General features: G+C 32.0%; 1 protein-coding gene and 1 long non-coding RNA gene across 2 annotated transcripts in view; one reads left to right on the top strand and one right to left on the bottom strand.

The window, feature by feature from the left end:
* Positions 1-1,386: 1,386 nt before the first annotated feature.
* On the bottom strand, positions 1,387-2,920 carry LOC108369255 (uncharacterized). Its single transcript, XR_001848474.1, has 2 exons — positions 2,836-2,920; positions 1,387-2,167 (listed from the first exon to the last, which is right to left on the bottom strand). It is a non-coding gene; the product is annotated as an uncharacterized LOC108369255 (long non-coding RNA).
* Positions 2,921-6,003: 3,083 nt separating this feature from the next.
* lap (phosphatidylinositol-binding clathrin assembly protein lap) overlaps positions 6,004-18,917 on the top strand; it is a 31,802-nt gene continuing 18,888 nt past the window's right edge. The window contains 10 exon segments of the mRNA XM_017624332.1: positions 6,004-6,034; positions 6,141-6,283; positions 11,278-11,353; positions 13,355-13,384; positions 15,953-16,055; positions 16,291-16,412; positions 16,518-16,598; positions 16,601-16,710; positions 16,785-16,830; positions 16,833-16,920. Of these exon segments, the coding sequence (XP_017479821.1) occupies positions 6,004-6,034; positions 6,141-6,283; positions 11,278-11,353; positions 13,355-13,384; positions 15,953-16,055; positions 16,291-16,412; positions 16,518-16,598; positions 16,601-16,710; positions 16,785-16,830; positions 16,833-16,920 (830 nt within the window).

Here is an 18,917-nt window from a genome sequence, read left to right as displayed (position 1 = left end):
CAAATTTTGAGTTGTGTCAACTTTGACTTTAGCGCTTCATATGTGCGTTGTAGTTGTAGTTGTTTGTATTTGGTGTCACTGCCTGCTAAATTTATGCAGATTTTCTTAATGATATTTGATTTGCTTCGTCAATGCCGGTGTAGTCCCCGGCTTCTGCTTGCTGCTCTTCGACCACTGAAGCTATTGACATAAAAATTGCTTTTATACATACATATATGCTTACGTATGTAAATATGTACATACATACATATATATATGTTTCATTAGACAGTATCACCTTACACGCAAGCAAAAAAAATATCAAGGTACACATTCGAATGGAAATAAATTTTTGAGGCAATTTGGGGAAAAAATTTTATTAGCTTAACCTTTTTTAAATTTTTTGGTGACACCTACATTCGGCAACTAAAAAGTTTAAATAGTTCTACTGGAATAATTGAATATTTCCTCAGAAAAGGTTTTTTGGTGTGCTTTAATTTACTGACATTAGGATGTTACTAGAACGGGGTACTTGAAATCTTTAAACTTTGGAACAAAAAAAAAAATGTCTTTCACCAGAAAAGAACTTCGGTATATTATACTTTAAGATCCGACTGTAGATATCGTGGATATGAAGAACCAGTAATTTTTAAGTAAAACACAAAACCGGCTTCAATTTTAATATAAAAAGTTGATCTAAACCAAATTAGCATGGGACCACCTTTGAGGTTACACCTTTCTTTTAAAAAATTGATTACAGAAATCGGTTGACATGGTCCAAAGTTATGCGGTAACATACATAAAAAAAATATTCCGACGAATTGATAGTCTCCTAGGGATGTCGGAAAAACATCGATGCATCGAAAATATCGATGTTTTGCTTCGATGCATCGAAAATTTTCCACTCGAGGTATAAATAGTCGATGTATCGATGCATCGATGTATCGATGTTTTTTGAAAACTGACATCTGAACCGTCATTCCAGTTTTTCAACTGTTAAAAAAAAAGAAGTGACTTTGGCCAAAAAATTTAAATGGCTGCAAGAAGTTCCGTTAGAAACATAATTAGCTCAGTTGCAGTAATTTATTTCAAATTTTCTACAATTTTGCTAATAACATATTTTGTTGTGAAACATTACCTGAAAAATCCTATGCAAATCGATGCATCGATGTATGCCCTTTATAAAGAACTAGACTTTTGGTGGTATTTTCAAATCGGTCCTACTCACGTAAATCTTAATATTTTCCTGAAATATTTGTTTTCGAGACTCCAAATGTAATGTTTTGTAGTTGCGATGGAAAAACAGTACCGATTTTTTTTTTTTGCATGGAGAGTGATGCGCACTAATGCACATGCATATGACTGTATACATTTATTTATTTTACTTACAATATTTTATATTTATTTTTTTTTCATTTAGTGCCTCTAACCATGCTGATAGGCTATGGCTGGAAAGCACTATCGTTTTTATTTTTATTTTTTGCTTTCGCTAAAATTTGCATTTCACTTCATTTTACTATTCACAACTGTACGTGAAATGTTTTATGACAGTTGTCATTGGAATTTTCACATTTTCAGCGCCACTTGTCGCTTATATATGGTAAACGAAAAATCGAATCAGCCCGCAACACTCGTTTTAAATTGATATGCAATATCTGTACTTAGTTTTTTATGCTTGCTACTCTTTTTATTATCGTGGCTTCTGGCGTGACTCAGCGGGTCTTACAAAGTTTTATTCTAATATGCGCTGTCTGTCTGCCCGTTTATTTGTCGCCTAGCAGCAATCGCCAACAACTTGTGGCTACCGTCGTTGGTAGTGGTGGTGGTGGTTGTGGCGCATGTGGTGAGTGTGGCATCGTCTCTTCCGAGCGTCTCTGGCACAGAATGCGCGATTTTTCTTATCATTGATTTTTCCGCTTTTGTTATGCTGCTTTTTGCATCACTCTCGATTTGTTGCTATTGTTGTTTTGTTTTTTATTGATTTCAAAAGCGTCTAGCTTGTTGTCGATTTCTGTGATTTCTATACAATTTCTTGCCAAGAAAAAGTACTTTCATATCTACATAAATGTTTGCCGTCATTGCTTGTATCTGTGACATATCCGTTCGCCGACGTTCTTCTTCTACTCTTATACATAAGATAAGTATGTACAAATGTATGTAGATACATTTATAGATTCGTATCTGTAATCTGGAATAGAAGGAAATGTGGTTTTGAAGATTCATACATTTTTAATGGAATTTTTTATGTCAACTGCACATATTTGGCAATTTTGAAATTTTGCAAGTGAAATAAAAAGTGTTGGAATTAAGATAGTAATAGTTTTAAGCACTTTTCTAAAGACAGTATGATTGTGTATTTTTGGTAAAACTAACGCAATGTGTAAAAACACGTATTCTTGAAAAATGTCCATAAATTGTGGAATCACACACTCTTTCTTACGTAAAAAATATACGTCGCCGACTCGTCGATTCGACGAAGAATGTGTTTCCAGGGCTGACGCTCATTGTATTTTGCTGTATTTTTCACTATTCAACTTTTGAAATACTAAGTAAATATCAAAACAGTTAAAAATCGGTTTGAAAAATCATTTTACAATCCAAATTGGAGATAGCCCAAAACTTCATCCTTCCTATGCCTTTTCCATCCCAGGGGGGTGAGAGCATAAAAATTCCGACTTTACCTTTTCACATGCATTTTTGGACCACCCTAATGCACATATGTACATATGTATGTATGGCTGCGCGCTCAAATGTGTGTTTGTATGTGCACAGATTCTGGCACTGCAAAGCTTTTTTCCTACTTTTTACTAAATTAATTACTATAAAACAGAGTAAGTAAAATAAATACTACTTAACTCGATTTGTAACAGCTGGCCGCTTATTTAACGTCATTATGCTAATGAGCAACGCCCCTCAAAAGACAAATCAACGTAGACTTCATGTTGTCAACTGCACACGGGAGTTTCAATATTAATACAACTGGCTTTATTTGTACTTGTGGCAAAGACCCTGTAGGAACATGGGAACTTGTATTTCGATTTTGGTATTGGGAAAGTTGTATTTTCACTTCCTATCCGCGAAATACGAAAATAAAAATTAGCTAAAAAAGTGATAACTATACGCAGTACGCCTTCTTGAACTAAGAATCACTGTGATCGTTCGTTAACTCGTTTTGACATTGATCGCATAAGTTCATAGCATATAATTTTTATTCTTCATCACAAAAAAGTTTCGCTTTGTAGAGACGATTGTAAATAGCCTTGAAGAATAAACTGAAAAAAATAATAAAAATGTAGTTTAAAAACTAAAACCTCGCTATTATAATTTCCATTCGTACTGTCATCAGGTATGTAACTTGGGAATGGAAATCATTGCATCTTTTTTAGGCTCATCAATATTACATAGTTACATCCCAAGCCAATAAAAGCGAGGTAAAAAAAAGACCTAAGCTTCTAAATTTGGTTGCTAGTGTTTCCGACAGGGATGTGTGATGTTTTGTGAAATGAGTTTCCGTAATCCCTTAGCTTGGAGAAAATTTTCGTTGTAACACTGCAGATGGCACAACATCGTCGAAATCGGGTTGTCTTCAAACCACAATTGACAGCGATAATTGAAAATCGCAATTTTTTTACTTTCTCTAAAGTGTAACTAGACGAGAACTAGTGTAATGTTGACTAGTTTAAAAATGTGCAGAGTTGATTGATTCATTTAGAACGCCTCAATTAATTGCTTTGCAGAATTTTGTTTATTTCATTCCTAATTAGTTTCTTATTGGGACGGTATGTTAGTGTGTGTAAATGTAAAGGCATTTTAATTAGTACAAATGCACATTAGACTGTATCGCGTTGCATGGGACAAACATTTTTTAATTTGTTCCAAGTGATTGCGAATACTCGCTAGGAGAGCATTTGAGGAAAGTGAAATTAGTATTTTCATGTACGATTTTGATAAATGATACATCGTGGTAACGGCATTAAGAAGACCTGCAAAATCCTAAAATATTTAAAGTCGCCATTATAACGATTAAAAATAAAAATGACAAAATTACGATTAAATTTGACTGAAAAAATAAAAACCCAAATCTAATGATTACTCTTGATCAGAAAATAAAAATCAAAAACTAAGATTTTGCAACAATATAAAAGTCTTGGTATTTTATTTTTTAATTAAGCAAATAAGTTTAAACAAACCCGATTTAGCTGTTTATACAGGGTGTCGCAAAAAATGTTTACACCCACCCGTGTAATACTCTCCTAGTGAGAGTTCAGAATCACTTAGAACAAATTGAACTTATTTTGTGATGCGGCCTAATGTACATATTTAAATACAAATGTATATATGTACATACATACTTGTGCAATCATATGATTTGCATGAATTATAGTAAATATATACATACATGCAAATGTACTCAAGTATTTATGTACATACCTACTACATTTAAAATGCATTTGCTCGATTGACTTTGTTTGTCTTTTGCTGCTTTTACGAGTATTAAGTACTTCTGATTTCCATCGTTTTTTTTTTTTTAATACACAGAGGCACATTTGTTAATATCTGTATACCATTAAGCAATTACTTTTACATATGTATATAGATACTTACACTTTTTAATACATGACATTTAATTGAGCATTTTCATTGATTTTATTTTTGCAAAATAATAATTTTTATTATTTTCACTGATTAATGTATAGCGATTTATTTAAAAATTAATGACTTATCCTATCAAGCTGTAAAATGCATTTATGGGGCTGCGAACACAATGAATTTGATAAGAAAATGTAAAAATATGAGTAAAAATAAAAAAATGGCTAAAACATTTATTAATGCAAGTTTGTATTGAGTGAAAGGAAGCTGTTGGAAAGTACTTTCATACATTTAACGCGCGTGCCGATAAGCTTGTCAGCAGAGCATACTACATTCAAAGTGACCGCGCTCCAAGAATTTTATTTTAATTTTTAAAATTAAAAAAAAAAGTTGTATAAAAGTTCAGAGAGTCCGGTGTCGATGAAATACGAGCCAAGAAGATTTCAAAAATTTACTGCAATAGGGATTCTACACGATATTAAGTCGTCTCGTATGGGTTTCTATTAAATAGTGTCCGTTGAGCAATCCTATCAGTTAAACATGTCTACTAAGGCTAAATAACCGATCTATTGAAAGATGACAATGAACACTACCCCCGCTGCTTTCCCTTTGACATTCGTGAACCTGAAACTAGTCAATGTTGTGATAGTTTTTTGTTTTGTTTGTTCTTTGCGAAAAATTTTACACAATTCACAGTTATTCGCAATCAAGAGCCAGTTTGAAAGAGCGAAGTGAATTTCCGTGACATGAACCGCACCTATACCCTCCCTGCCAGTAGAGATAATCTTAAGGGCGCCATCAGTTTCCTGCAAATGTGACTGTGACAAATCAGGCTGATTATGAGTAATCTGAGGGGATAGAGTGAGAGGTTAGGCAATCCTCAACCAGTTTCGATCGCATCATAAGCGATCCTAGAGCCCTTGTTGCCGCTTGATTCTCACAGTAGACTGAATATACCCTTCTAATCGTAAAAAAGTTTCACTCATAAGTACTTTGTGTGGAGGAAAATGCTCAGAACCGTCAGCGAAAAAATTATTAAAAATCAACGCGATTTCGTAGTCACTTCGTATTTCCATATTATTATACTAAAATTTAATGGGCTATAAAACTGCATACTTGAAATCTTTTTTTAGAAAATCTGATTAAAAAGTTGAAAATTTTGATTAAAATTCGTTGAATTTTCCTTATTTTTTTATAAAGTTTGAAATCTGGGTTTACATGGTATTAACATGATCCGTATTTTCATAAAAAAAAAAATTACAAACAAATTTTAGCTTGCAAAATACTATTGTGCATATTTAAAAAATTAATGGTGTATGCAGGCTTTTGCTGTTAAGTCTAATTTATTTTCACGTTCAAATGTAAAAAAATGAAAAGCAAAAATTTCCGCTACTCGCCGTCGAAGGTTAAAAAAATGTTTAAAATTCTGATAAGATGGTAGCATCGCAGAGTAATTTAGAAATATGTATGTGTTTATTTAAATAAATATGTATTTGTATTTTACAAGAAAGTTCTTAAGCTTTACTTTTAAATAAATAATTTTCAACGTATTCATCCCTATTACTTTACAGATTTGGTACACTGCACAAACGAACCGAATGTCTCCATACCACATTTGGCCAATTTACTTATCGAACGCTCACAGAATACCAATTGGGTGGTGGTCTATAAAGCGCTGATAACCACTCATAATTTGATGGCATATGGCAATGAGGTGAGTACGAAAATAAAGTACATATATACACATAAAAACATTTCTCACTCACAAGTTCTCCTATATACCAATAGGTTTGTACATTAGACCGTAGCACCTTGCAAGCAAAAACAAAAAAAAAGGTTCGCCATACAACTTTCCATCGGAATGATGAAAGTTTTTATATATTAGGACTTCCCCGGTAATATTAGGATTTACGTGAGCCGGACCCATTTGAAAATATCCAAAAATCTAGATTTTAAATTAGTTTTTAAAAATACGTTTTTTTTTTTGTTAACCACCACAGATGATAGAAGAGCTAAGGCTAAAATATTTAAAGATTTTATCAACGGAATCAAAATTCTTTCAAATCGGTCTAGCTCCCGTAAATCATAATAGTGTTCATAAAAAATAAAGTAGCTTTACAAAAGGTTTGTAAATTGAAAAATGTATAAAAACGTAAATTTATAAAGCTTTTTAAAACTACTTTATTTTTTTATGTGTAAGGCCATAAAAATATAATATATTTTAATTCGAATGGAAAACAGCATTTTTTTTTTTGATGAGGCACCCTAATGCGTATATGTTTATAGGCAGCAAAATTTTAATTTTTATTTGTATACTATAAATATACTGTCCTCAATCGACAGTCATTTCTTCATCTCTGTTCTTGATTATTTTGTTTGTGTTCATACTTTGTAGTATTGTGCGAGTAATTGTATGTTATTGATATCATTGAATTGGCGACAAAATAGACGCCTCATAATGGAAAATATTGGGCGTCTATACCACCATCTGTATTGTTAGATTTTTTTTTTTCGATTTATCGACATTGTATTTGTTGTGATTAATTGTTTGATTTTACTTAATTTATCTAATAACGTATAAATTTACAGCTCCAAAGCTTGATTGATTTTCCAGATTGGAAAAAAAATAACGACGATTACATCAAATAAATTTAGATTAGGGAGATGTATATATAACTGAAGGGACTTTCAATTTAGTATCGCCTTCGAAGGAAGAACGTCATAGATCATTCTGGTAGAAAATTTTACTGTTTATGTGCAGTAGATATGGTTTTTACTAGTAATATGATGGCTACTGATTTGTGGGGTTCATAAGGCATATTGTAGTGGCTTCTTGGATTTTGAGGAAAAAGGTTTCAATAATAAGGAAAAAAGGAGCCTAAAATTTATTCGAAGTGTGCCACTTTTGCACTGCAATATAAAACCACCAATCACATATTCCAGGTTTTAGGTTATGGTTTGTTTAAAAAAAAAACCCAATAGATTGCTTTAAAAAGCTTACCCGTCGGGATTTGTTCTGGTCGTGACTCGTCTAGACAAACCTTAATGTGATGGTGTACATCAGTCGTGCCCAAATTTTGTCCTGAAGGAGAAGCTTTTTAAAGCTTTTTATAGATTCCATATGATTTAAACAGCGATGGGCAGAGAGGACCTTACTCTACGCGTGTCTATACAAAATGTATAGGCAGCTTAAAAGAGCTTTGTCGCTGTCAAGGAGGCTCGCATCCCCGGATTAAAAGCATTCTCTGGTCATCTGGATGGAATTAAATATTCCTATTTGCCGCAATTTTGATCAGGATAAAAAAGTTAGGTAGTGCGAGCTATGCTGTATCATAAATAACCTACATACAGACTATGTACATATGTATACACAATCATCGTCAAAAATATGAATACCCTGACGTTTTGACGATTTTCTTCTTTTATATTCTCCATACAAATTTTTGTTATTTTGCTTAAAGAATATAATTCATTCTACTGTAAAAACCAGCAGAACCGATTTTTTTCAATTTCATATAGAACGCAGGGGGAAAAAGTCAAGAAATACCAAAAAATTTCCATGAAAATTTTCAACTTTTCAATTCGAATTCTTAGAAAAAATTGAGTACGCAGTCTTGAAATTTTAATATAATAAGGCGCAACTTTTAAGTCTCTAAAAATTACCGTTGATTTTTTAGAATTTTTTTTTTTGGCAAGGGTGTTTCGTATTTCCTTCCATATAACGCATGAACAAAATCTATTTTATATGGAAAAAAAATGTGCAACACTCTCGACAACCTCATCAATCAATCAAATGCACCTTATTGTACTAAAATTTAATGGGCTACAAAACTGCATACCCAGAATTTTTCTAAGAAATGGAATTGAAAATTATGATGACAATTTTTTGGTAGTTCTTGAATTTTCACGAGTTATATATGAAAATTGAAAAGAGTGATTCTGCAGGTTTTTGCTGTTGAAATAACTATATTTTTATAAAAAAATTAGAAAAATTTGGTGTGGAAAATATAAATAAAGAAACGTCTGGGTATTAATATTTTTGACGCAGATTAACCAGAATAACCCACCCACTTAGTCACTGTTGACCCGTTTTCTGAAGGGATTTGGTTTGTTGGTTTGGTTCAATTGCCTGCCATTTGTTTGTGCATCAAATTGCTTTAGCCAACCCGAAAACTTCGTTCAGTTGGTTTTATTTTTCCACAGCTAGTAGGCAAAAAAAAAAACTTTAGTAAAAGCCGCAAGGACATCGTCTTTTGCGTTTGGTGTTGCTGCCTGTTGCACTCCAATGATGAGTGACTGAAATGGCCTTCAGTTTCAGTCGCTTGCGTAAGCGTTTTCTTTTTAGCTTTTTTGCACGCAATTTCTGTGCTATATTTTCTGCCGGTTTTAACCTATTTTTGGGTTTCAAGTCCTGCCATTAATTTACCATTAAGCTTATATAAGCTTGGAAGCTTTGAATATACATATATATTTGTAAATATGTTTTTCGCTCCTTTTTGTGTTATTTTGTTTAGCAAGTCATATTAAGTTCCTCACAAAGAGTGTTTGCAATATTTCAGCTGCTCTACATATTTCGGCTTTGATATCATTACAGTTTATATATGTATGTATGTATGTATGTATGTGCATAAGTAATTACTCGAAAGTACTTACTCGTCCTTAATCGTTGTCACGTCCTCTAATGGTTGTGTTTATACATACATACATACATACATACATAAGTTCATATATGTATGTATGTATATGTACATATTTATGTACTTTGCGCGTAAAAGCTTATTAAACCCTACAAGACATTGCTGAGCACTTTAGGCAAAAATTCTCACACATTTACACTTTTGTTTTTGTAGTACGGCATAAATGAGTAGTTTGACTATTAGTACTGAGGACTTTCTGATGACAACATTGAGGGGAAAGTACTCAATTTTTTCCCATGGCCTGAACGAAAATGAGGACTTTGATAAGCACTTTTGTGATTAGGGATAATGATAATATGAGTACTCATATGATACTCAGCTGTCTTGTAGGGAAGATGTTGAAAGTATAATGGCTTATTTTCCGTTACTCAGTATATGTACATAAATAAGTATGTAGGGTGCCTTTTCGTGCTTTTGTTCTGTTTTTGTAGTTGAGATTTTTTGACTCTCAAACTTAGTGATTGATGAAAATATGCTAATGTGGTCACACCATTTGGTTACCGAAAAATGTAGGGCGTGTCTTTGGCATTTAAATTTTTCTTAATTTAAGTTTGTACTTGGAACGGCAAGAAATTTTTTCAGGAGAAAAAGTGTTTAGGTGGGTTTCACTGTATAATGATTAAGAAATAAGTATGCAGTTTCATAGCCCATTCAATTCCAGTATAACAAAGTGCAAGATTGTCGAAGTTGCTAGAAAATCGCATTGATTTTTGGTAATTTTTTTTAGTGGAGGGTGTTGCTCACTTTTCCCATACAAAAAGTAATTGTCGAACATAAATTGTATAAAAGAACCTTCGTGAAAAAAAAATCGCCAAAAATCAACGCGATTTTCTAGCAACTTCAAAGTTGCACTTTGTGATACTCAAATTGAATTGGCTATAAAACTGCATACGAAAAAATTTTCTAAAAAATCTGAATAGAAAGTTGCAAAATGGTGTAAAAATTTATTGACTTTTCCTGAGTTTTGCACACGTTTTAAAGATTTTATTTTTATATTTTTTAGCGCAGAATGAACTATATTTTTGTAAAAAATTATCGAAAATAAAAATTACAATAAAAAACTTTGCATATATTCGTCACTGTATATCGCTTTCTTTTCTCAATGAAAACGTGGGCTCAATATATGGCAACATTATTCAAATTTTCCCATGCGCCTTGTAAAAAAGGTTGAATTTTACATATGAGAAAAAAAAATGAAAACATGCACCTTGAAAATACATAACTCCACGAACTTATTCGCAAATTATTTTAGTAATTTTAATAAAATTATACAACTCACTTTCATTATAAATTAAAAATTTGTTTACAAAGAATAATTAGACGCGACTGCTAACACCAGGCGCCTAAATGCATGCTATGTACTGCTGCATGTGCAAAATTACCTTCATTAAATTAATGAAATTTATGTACATGCACTTCTCAACTGCCATGTAATAAAACTTTCTTAAGTTATAATTTGATGGCAGTTCAAAGGATGCTCTGCCTAGTCGGATGCATCCTCCGGACACTGCTTCCGGAGCATTCTGCGGACTCTGCATGGCTTACAACCATGCGGAGGTGGTAATAGTTGATTACCATTGGCCACAGTGCCTACCCACTACTTTTTGGTCCAATAAATATTTTTTTTATATACATACATGCAAACATACTGGTCTCCCCTCTCACTGAGTTATTCACAAAACATGAATGAAAATCTGCTGATCAACACTGGCCCTTATGCATTAATAAATATTATTATTATAAAATTAATAAAAATTGATAGTGTAAGGTCCAAATTTAATTGTTCTTGACTTGGGAGGGAGGCATGCCTGTTTTAGGTGATTGATTTGACTAACAAAGTGGTGCTGTGGTGGTGTGAATTAAGCCTTAAGAACTTGAGGTTTTTGTTAAACCGAATTCCGTAGGAATTTAAATCAGTTAAAAAAGTTCAGAGAGGCACAAGGTTAAAAAACGCCAAAGCACTTCTAAAATTTTTCAATAATAAAATTTTCGTTTACTTCTCTCTTTACAGCGTTTTATGCAGTATTTAGCATCCAGTAATTCAACATTTAATCTCAGCAATTTTCTGGACAAAGGCGGCGTGCAAGGTAATTAGTAAGGAAAAAAATAAACAATTAAAAGGAAAAACAAATAAACTATGCGTTTTCGCACGCACACAAACAGGCAATTGATTATAACACTAAAAGCTAACAATTCATTTATTTTTCTATAAATAGAATGCATATTGATGCAAGAAGAAAATTGTTCATACATATATACATACATACATACATACAAATTATATTCGCTGCTTCACATTGTTTTAAATATTTATACAATTCCTTTCAAATTCAAATTTTTAATTGGCATTTTCGCACACACATGCACATACAAAGCTACATACATACATAGATATCGTTGCCGTGGTATAGAAAGGCCCTAACTAAAAGTTTCGTTTCTTTAGGGAGTGATGGAAAAATTCCATGAAAAATCATGCTGAGAATTTCTGTTAAAGACTGTTTTTATTGAAGAAGGTAACTAATTTTATGCTGTAGTAATTATTTTTGAAATCCATTAGGTGTTTAGTGAGTAATTGGCAGACTTTTGCTTGATTTGAAAAGAAAATGTGTTAGGCCCTTTCTATATTAAGGTAACGATTTGAACATGAATTTGTACAAACGAACCTAATTTAATAATTTATTTCATACACACAAAATCGCAGACAATTAGACATAGATACATACATACATAAATATGTGCCCTTGTGCATATATAAAATCGGTTGTTTACATTTTTCATATAACATCCGTGCATACATACATACAGTTGCGGACACATAAATAGGGACACGACGTTTTACCAAGTTTTGGTATATGTATGAATATTTTTTTTTGTTATAAAAGTATAGCTAATTGTCGAACAAACATGTAAGTCAAAATTTCAAGCTTTGTATTAAATTAGCAAAATTTGACAATGTTTCATCAAAATTTTAAAAGGGTGTATTCATAGTCAGATTTAAGTTGGTACTTAAAATTAGTTGCAGCTTTTATATGCTGGAATTTCGAAAGCAATATTATACAAACTTCCCGATGAGCTACAAACTTGAAACTTCAAACTTAGCTCATAACCCGATGACAGGACATTGAAAGATGAATTAAGCTGACAGGTGGCGCAGAAGCCGAGATATTTGCGAACGCGTATTTACGGTACCATTTTGTTTATATTTAGAAAGCTTGTTTAAAAATACTTAACTTTAAGTACCAACTTAATTTTCACTATGTCAGAATACGCCCCAAGTTTAATAACCCAGTATATTTTTCCATATAAATAAAATTTCGAAATGGAAGAAAATGCGTAATACCTACCGCCAGCAAGAAATATAAACGGCTATAAAACTGCATGTAAAAATTTGTATAAAAATTATGAAAAAAAAGTTTGAAATTTTCCTGAAAATTTTCCCAATTTTTGTATAAAGTTTGCAATTTGGACTTAAATGATTTTTGTTAGTTAATGAGCCATACTTTTATTAAAACAGAAGAAAAATAGTCGTTAGTTGTTAAAATGTCACGTCTCTATTTATTTTTCCGCCACTGTTGTATGTACATACATACAAATGTACAAATTGTTTGAATCATAATGTCAATTAGAAACAAATTCAATAAGTTCGCACATTTCTGACATGTCATAATTTCGCATTTCAGTAAGAAATAAATATGAATTATGGAATTTGTTTCTCAATTTATCACTTAAGCCAATTTGAATTATTTATCAATTTATTAACACATTGCAACATTCATTAGTAAAAAATTAAAAAAAAATTAAATCCAAATATTAACATATACTCTCTTCTCTTCTCTCTTCTCTTCATCTCTATTTATCTCCAAACATAAATAATAACACAATTGGTACTTTTCACATTTAAAAATCCAATAACTCCAAAACGCTAACTTTTCAAACACCGGCTTATTGTGTTTAATGTGAAAAAACTCTAACTTAAAAAAAAAAAACAAATTGCCGCAAAAAATAATAATAACAATGCTATTCACACATACGCACCATTGGTTTTTTGTTGTTGTAAATTAAACAAAATTAATTATGAATTTGTAAAGATGGCTTATCGGCACCGGGTGGCAGAATGGGTGAGTACTCCGCTGTTTATAAATAGCTTTTAATAACGTAAATTGAACTTAGTACATATGTATATACATACATACACACGTTTTGTGGAATTGTTTGCTAGTAAACAGTTTTCAAGATGTAGCATTACTGTAAATATTTTTGGCAATATTTTCTTTTTTGTAGATAGCAATTTTTGACGATTGTACATATTTCAAAATGAACGCATTGTGCTTTAAAAATGAGCATACATACATACACTTTTGGTTGCAACAAGAAAATATAATTAAGCATCTCCATTGTGCATTAAATGACAAATAGTTTTTAATGGCAAAGTTGGTCAACAAAATATTTTCGTAAAAAATATTTGGAAATAATGGTACCCGTAACTTCGTTTTCACATGGCATATTTTTAAAGCCACACATGTTTTGTTATTACAATACCTAGTGGAAATTCAGCATAATGCCGGATTTCCACTCGGCATTAAATGACAAAAAATTATAATGGAAAATTTTGGTATTAAAAAAAAGGTGGCTTTATGTCAAAAATAAAAGTCAGTAAGCCATTTATTTAGTGCTAGAAATTTTTTTTTGCCATTTTGTTATTTCAATGCGTAGTGGAAATTCAGCATATGGTATAAACATTTCTTAAACGCCTAAAATTAGACTTTGGCGGTTTGTTTTTGTGCGCAGTAGTTATTACGAAAGTAATGCCAGGAGTTTTGTCTCTGTGTGAGACTGTAAACTTGTATGCAAACCACCGGTGATAGTAGGAGTAATTTGATGCACTGTGTTGAGTTGAAAAATATGTATGTGGTTAAATTTTAGATACTTAGCCGGATTTCATTTTGGTTCAATACTAAAATTTGTGTTAGAAATTTTCACAAATCGTTTTAACTCACCACACCTTCAAATTCACTAATAAAATAAAGCTTTGTTACACTACACATTAAAATACGTATATAAATAATATTTTTGAAATTTAAGCTAAGAATTTAGTGTTAACTGGTTTTTTATAGCCGTCTTTACTGTCCTAAAAATTTTTTTTGTTAAACTAGACCCTTTTTCAAACGAAAATTCATTGTTTATCTCTAACTCAATTTCGAATGTCAATTTGCATTTTAAAAAGCGTATATTTGTGTATGATTTTAGAAGGTACAGGATTTTTATTTTCATTAAGCATTAAATTGCATAAAATTGGGCGTTAAAAAATATGCGCGTAGTTACTTTGAAAGCAATAGACATTAATGTCAGTACATATTCAGTACGCAGACTATAGTCACTAATAGTTTTGAGATTATTGGGTATTCAGTTAGCTGTCTCTAGTCTCAAAAAAGTCACTAATTTGTCAGCTAGCTCTGAACAGGTCTCAAAAAAATATGGAGGAAAAGATAATTGCTCTCTACTTTACTCTAAAAAGCGCTAAAATGAAGAGAGGAAATATTTGTTACAATTTCATTAGGAAAAAAATCTAAATATGTACTTTAGTATCATAAAAATTATGTTAAAAAAAAAATGTTTTTCTTTTTAAAACAATTAAAACATCCTGAAAATTGAATTAAAAAATGTAAAAAATTAAATTATAAAAAATGTTCAGAAAGAAAAATTATTCAGAAAAAAATTGTAGAGAAAAAATAACATTAAATTAAATTAAATTAAAAAAAAAATGTCTGACCTTGCTCTGGCGCAGAAGAAGTTGAGCAATTAAAATGCAGCAATTACATAAAAAATATTTGCCTTTGCTGATTTTAATTCTTCTAGAACTGTAAGCCGACCATTTATTAGACGCCTTAGCAATATTAGAACAAAAAATACTTCAAAATCGTCAGTTAGGTGTGATTCTTGTTGTAAATTTTTTTACTAGCCCTGCTGGCTCGGCAATTTTCAATTCACCTCGTAGTTGTCAAAAATTTACCTACCAGAGTACTACTTTGCTATCAGTTGGCACAGGCCTTGAATACCCCAATCGTATCAAGACACAAAAAAAAGTAACTAATTTATAGTCTCAAATTTAGTGACTGGAGATAAGAATGGCGCAATTTAATGCCTAGTAGAAATTTGGCATAAGAAACATCANCAAGACACAAAAAAAAGTAACTAATTTATAGTCTCAAATTTAGTGACTGGAGATAAGAATGGCGCAATTTAATGCCTAGTAGAAATTTGGCATAAGAAACATCAATCTCGCTTTTGTAAACTTTGCATATTTTTAGGTGCATAAATTTGAATTTCAGTACTTGTATTTGCTATAGACTTTGCAAGTAGTTTTTGATCAGCGAAAAGTGGTATAGAGAAATAAGTTTGGTACTTTTGTTCGAATAGTAAAAAAAAAATACCTACATAGCATACATATTTGTAGACTTTTATCTCACTTTCTTCGATGTTTTAAGTAAAAATAATATTTTAAATTTATTTGCTTTGCTGCGTTTGCTCAAAAAGTATGTCTTGATTTCGAGCCACTTGCTATTTAATATAAAAACTCTTTGACTTTCTTATTTCACTTTATTCTCTTTCGTTCAGTGTAGTTGTAATGTAATTAATCTACAGTAATATAATTAACTTTTTGTTCTTCTCTTTACTCCCCACCACAGGCTATGATATGTCGCCGTTCATACGACGCTATGCCAAATACTTGAATGAAAAGTCGCTCTCATATCGTGCAATGGCTTTTGATTTTTGCAAAGTAAAGCGCGGGTAAGTCTGATATAAGTAATTTATCAATGAAATTATAAAATATTGCATGCGCACAAATAAACTCGATTATGGGTGGTGTTTGACAGCTGGCTCAAAAGCGCAGATAGCTTTGTCATGCAACACGATAGAGTAATAGAGGGGGTATTCACGAAAAATATATGCCTAGTTGCTAAATTTCCTTTAAGAGTTTCATTATTTTTATTACATAGTTGATCACTCTTCTCACTTTTCACAGCAAAGAGGAGGGCTCTCTACGCACCATGAACGCCGACAAGCTGCTCAAGACATTACCTGTACTGCAAGGACAATTAGATGCTTTATTGGAATTCGATTGCCAGGCCAATGACTTGTCTAATGGTTTGTGTTGTCTTTTGCTTTTACGCTTTTAGCTTATTTTACTCATTAATTTTTGAATTGATTGCCAATTTTTATTTCTCTTTCGATTTAATATTTCAATCACAGGTGTCATCAACGTTAGCTTCATGCTGCTCTTTCGCGATTTGATACGCTTATTTGCTTGCTACAATGATGGCATCATTAATTTGCTGAGAAATATTTCGATATGAATAAGAAGCATGCACGCGACGCTTTGGATTTGTATAAAAAGTTTTTGGTGCGCATGGATCGTGTTGGGGAATTTTTGAAAGTCGCTGAGGTGAGTAAAAAAAAAAGAAAAGAAAATATGTCTGAAGTATGTTCTGATTTGAATTTGTTTATTTATCGACACAGAATGTTGGCATAGATAAGGGCGATATACCCGATTTGACGAAGGCTCCCAGTCACTATTGGATGCTTTAGAACAACATTTGGCCACTTTGGAGGGACGTAAAGTATCCGCCGCAAATACACCAACTCAATCGGCAAGGTATTTTTTTTTCGTTTGAGATTTTTTACAAAAACGTATGGAATTTATTTTTTTTTATACGCTGCTGTAGCGCAAGCGTGAAACTACAAATAATTGCTAAGCAGTAAACAAAACCGACTTCAATTCTCATATAAAAATTTACGAGTACCGTTAATTTTGATACAATGATCGGATCTAAACCAAATTAGTATTGGGACCACTTCTGAGGTACCGAGAATTATAGAAATCGGTTTACGTGGTCCAAAGTTATGCGGTAACATATATAAAAAAAAAAATATTCCAACGAATTGATAACTTCCTCCTTTTTTGAAGTCGGTTAAAGAGTGGGAATATAAGGAAAGCTAATTTTAATTTAAGCGTTTGGGGTGAAAATTATTTGTAATCATCACATTTTGTTTGTGTATTAATACGTCTGTTTTTTTTTTTTAATTTTTCTAGTTGGTAGTGTAAAGGATGGTCCATTTAGTGGTTTCCTTCTGAATTCAAAAAAATATAAAAAAAAAAATTTCGGGATATTATTGATTTAGCGAAATCGCGTTTCCAAAGAAAAATGCCATTGAGCCACTGCTCCACGCTTTCCGATCCTCAGCTGCGGCAGTTTTTCTTGTTGACATAGCCGTCGAGATGAAAATACGCTTCATTAGAAAAGATGATTTTTCGAACAAAATGGTTGCCTATTTCGGTTACAATATTTCAAAATCTCTTCTCTATATATTTGAAACTAAGTTGCGTACGTATGACCGCCCATAACTCGAGAACGGATTGTCCGATTTCAGTAGATTTGCAAAAAATGTTACGGGGAGAACCCGATAGGTCGCGTTGGAATCGAGTTATTACTAAACATCGTATTTATAGTCGGATTTCGATCATATTCTATATACACCTGCGGTCAGCTAATTAGCACCGAAATTCAAAATGATTTTGTTTGCAACTATGTTTATTATTTTGAATAATTTTCATTTAGATAAAGATAAATCGTGAACGTGAATTGTTGGTGAAAATGTCGGACAAAAAAGGTTTCAATAAAAAAAAATTAATTTAGGGCGGGACGAAGTTCGCCGAGTCTGCTAGTAACGTATAATTGAAAAAAGAAACTATATATGGACCACCCTGTAGAAGTAGATATGTACATACATATTACGTAACTTCTGTATTTATAGTATAATTTGTATACATACAGCTAAAGCTGTCTAAAAAACGGAATTATGCTGGGTTGTTTTGTAGAAAACTTGTGTTAATTGCGAATATAATTTCAAAGTTTTTTTAGTTTGTTTCATAGTGTGTCCTTATGAAATAAGAGCACGTTAATGTTAAAATTGGTAGTTTCGATAAAAAAAAAAATCTCGGTCAAGAAGGCCCACCGAGGTTGACGATTAATGTATTAATAAAGCATTAGAAATCATTTAAAAAGTGTTCAGTACCACTTGAAGAAGCTGCAAGTAGACATACGCGATAATTTTTTTTCTAAATAAAGAAATTATGGATTCTTTACAACAATATGCAAGACAGTGCAAATGCATAACTTTTTTTCAGCCAATGGCTTTGCTATGAGGCAAATCATGGCTTTAGTTAGATGGTATGCTCCTTGAGAGTTAACTCGATAGTCCAATGCGGTCTAACGATAGGCCCAAAATAAATAAAATAATTCTAAATACATACCCATACTGGTCATTAAAAAAATATATGTATTTATTTATTTTATTATTGAATTACATTCCTCGCAGACTGTAATATTCCCATACCAATTGGCTAATTGATTCCATCCCTTGGTCATTTTTAAAATTTCCAAATAAATCTCTATGCGGTGTCTTAAACTAGCGTTCATAAGCCAATAGTCCTGGGCCACGTTAGCATTTCTTAGATAATCCGTATGTTTGTTTTAAATATCCTTGTTTTTTCGAACGTCGAGCTATGGTCAAAGAGAAAGCACAATGAAAATCACCTCCGAAGTTTGGTTGTCCAATTTGTAAACGTCTGTGAAGATTCAAATCTCTTAA

This window comes from Rhagoletis zephyria, unplaced genomic scaffold (genome assembly GCF_001687245.7).
Source record: "Rhagoletis zephyria isolate East Lansing unplaced genomic scaffold, Rhagoletis_zephyria_1.1 Rzeph_scaffold_03571, whole genome shotgun sequence".
NCBI lineage: Eukaryota > Metazoa > Arthropoda > Insecta > Diptera > Tephritidae > Rhagoletis > Rhagoletis zephyria.
The sequence above is the reverse complement of the archived record's forward strand: the minus strand, read 5'-3'. Positions and strand labels throughout refer to the sequence as shown.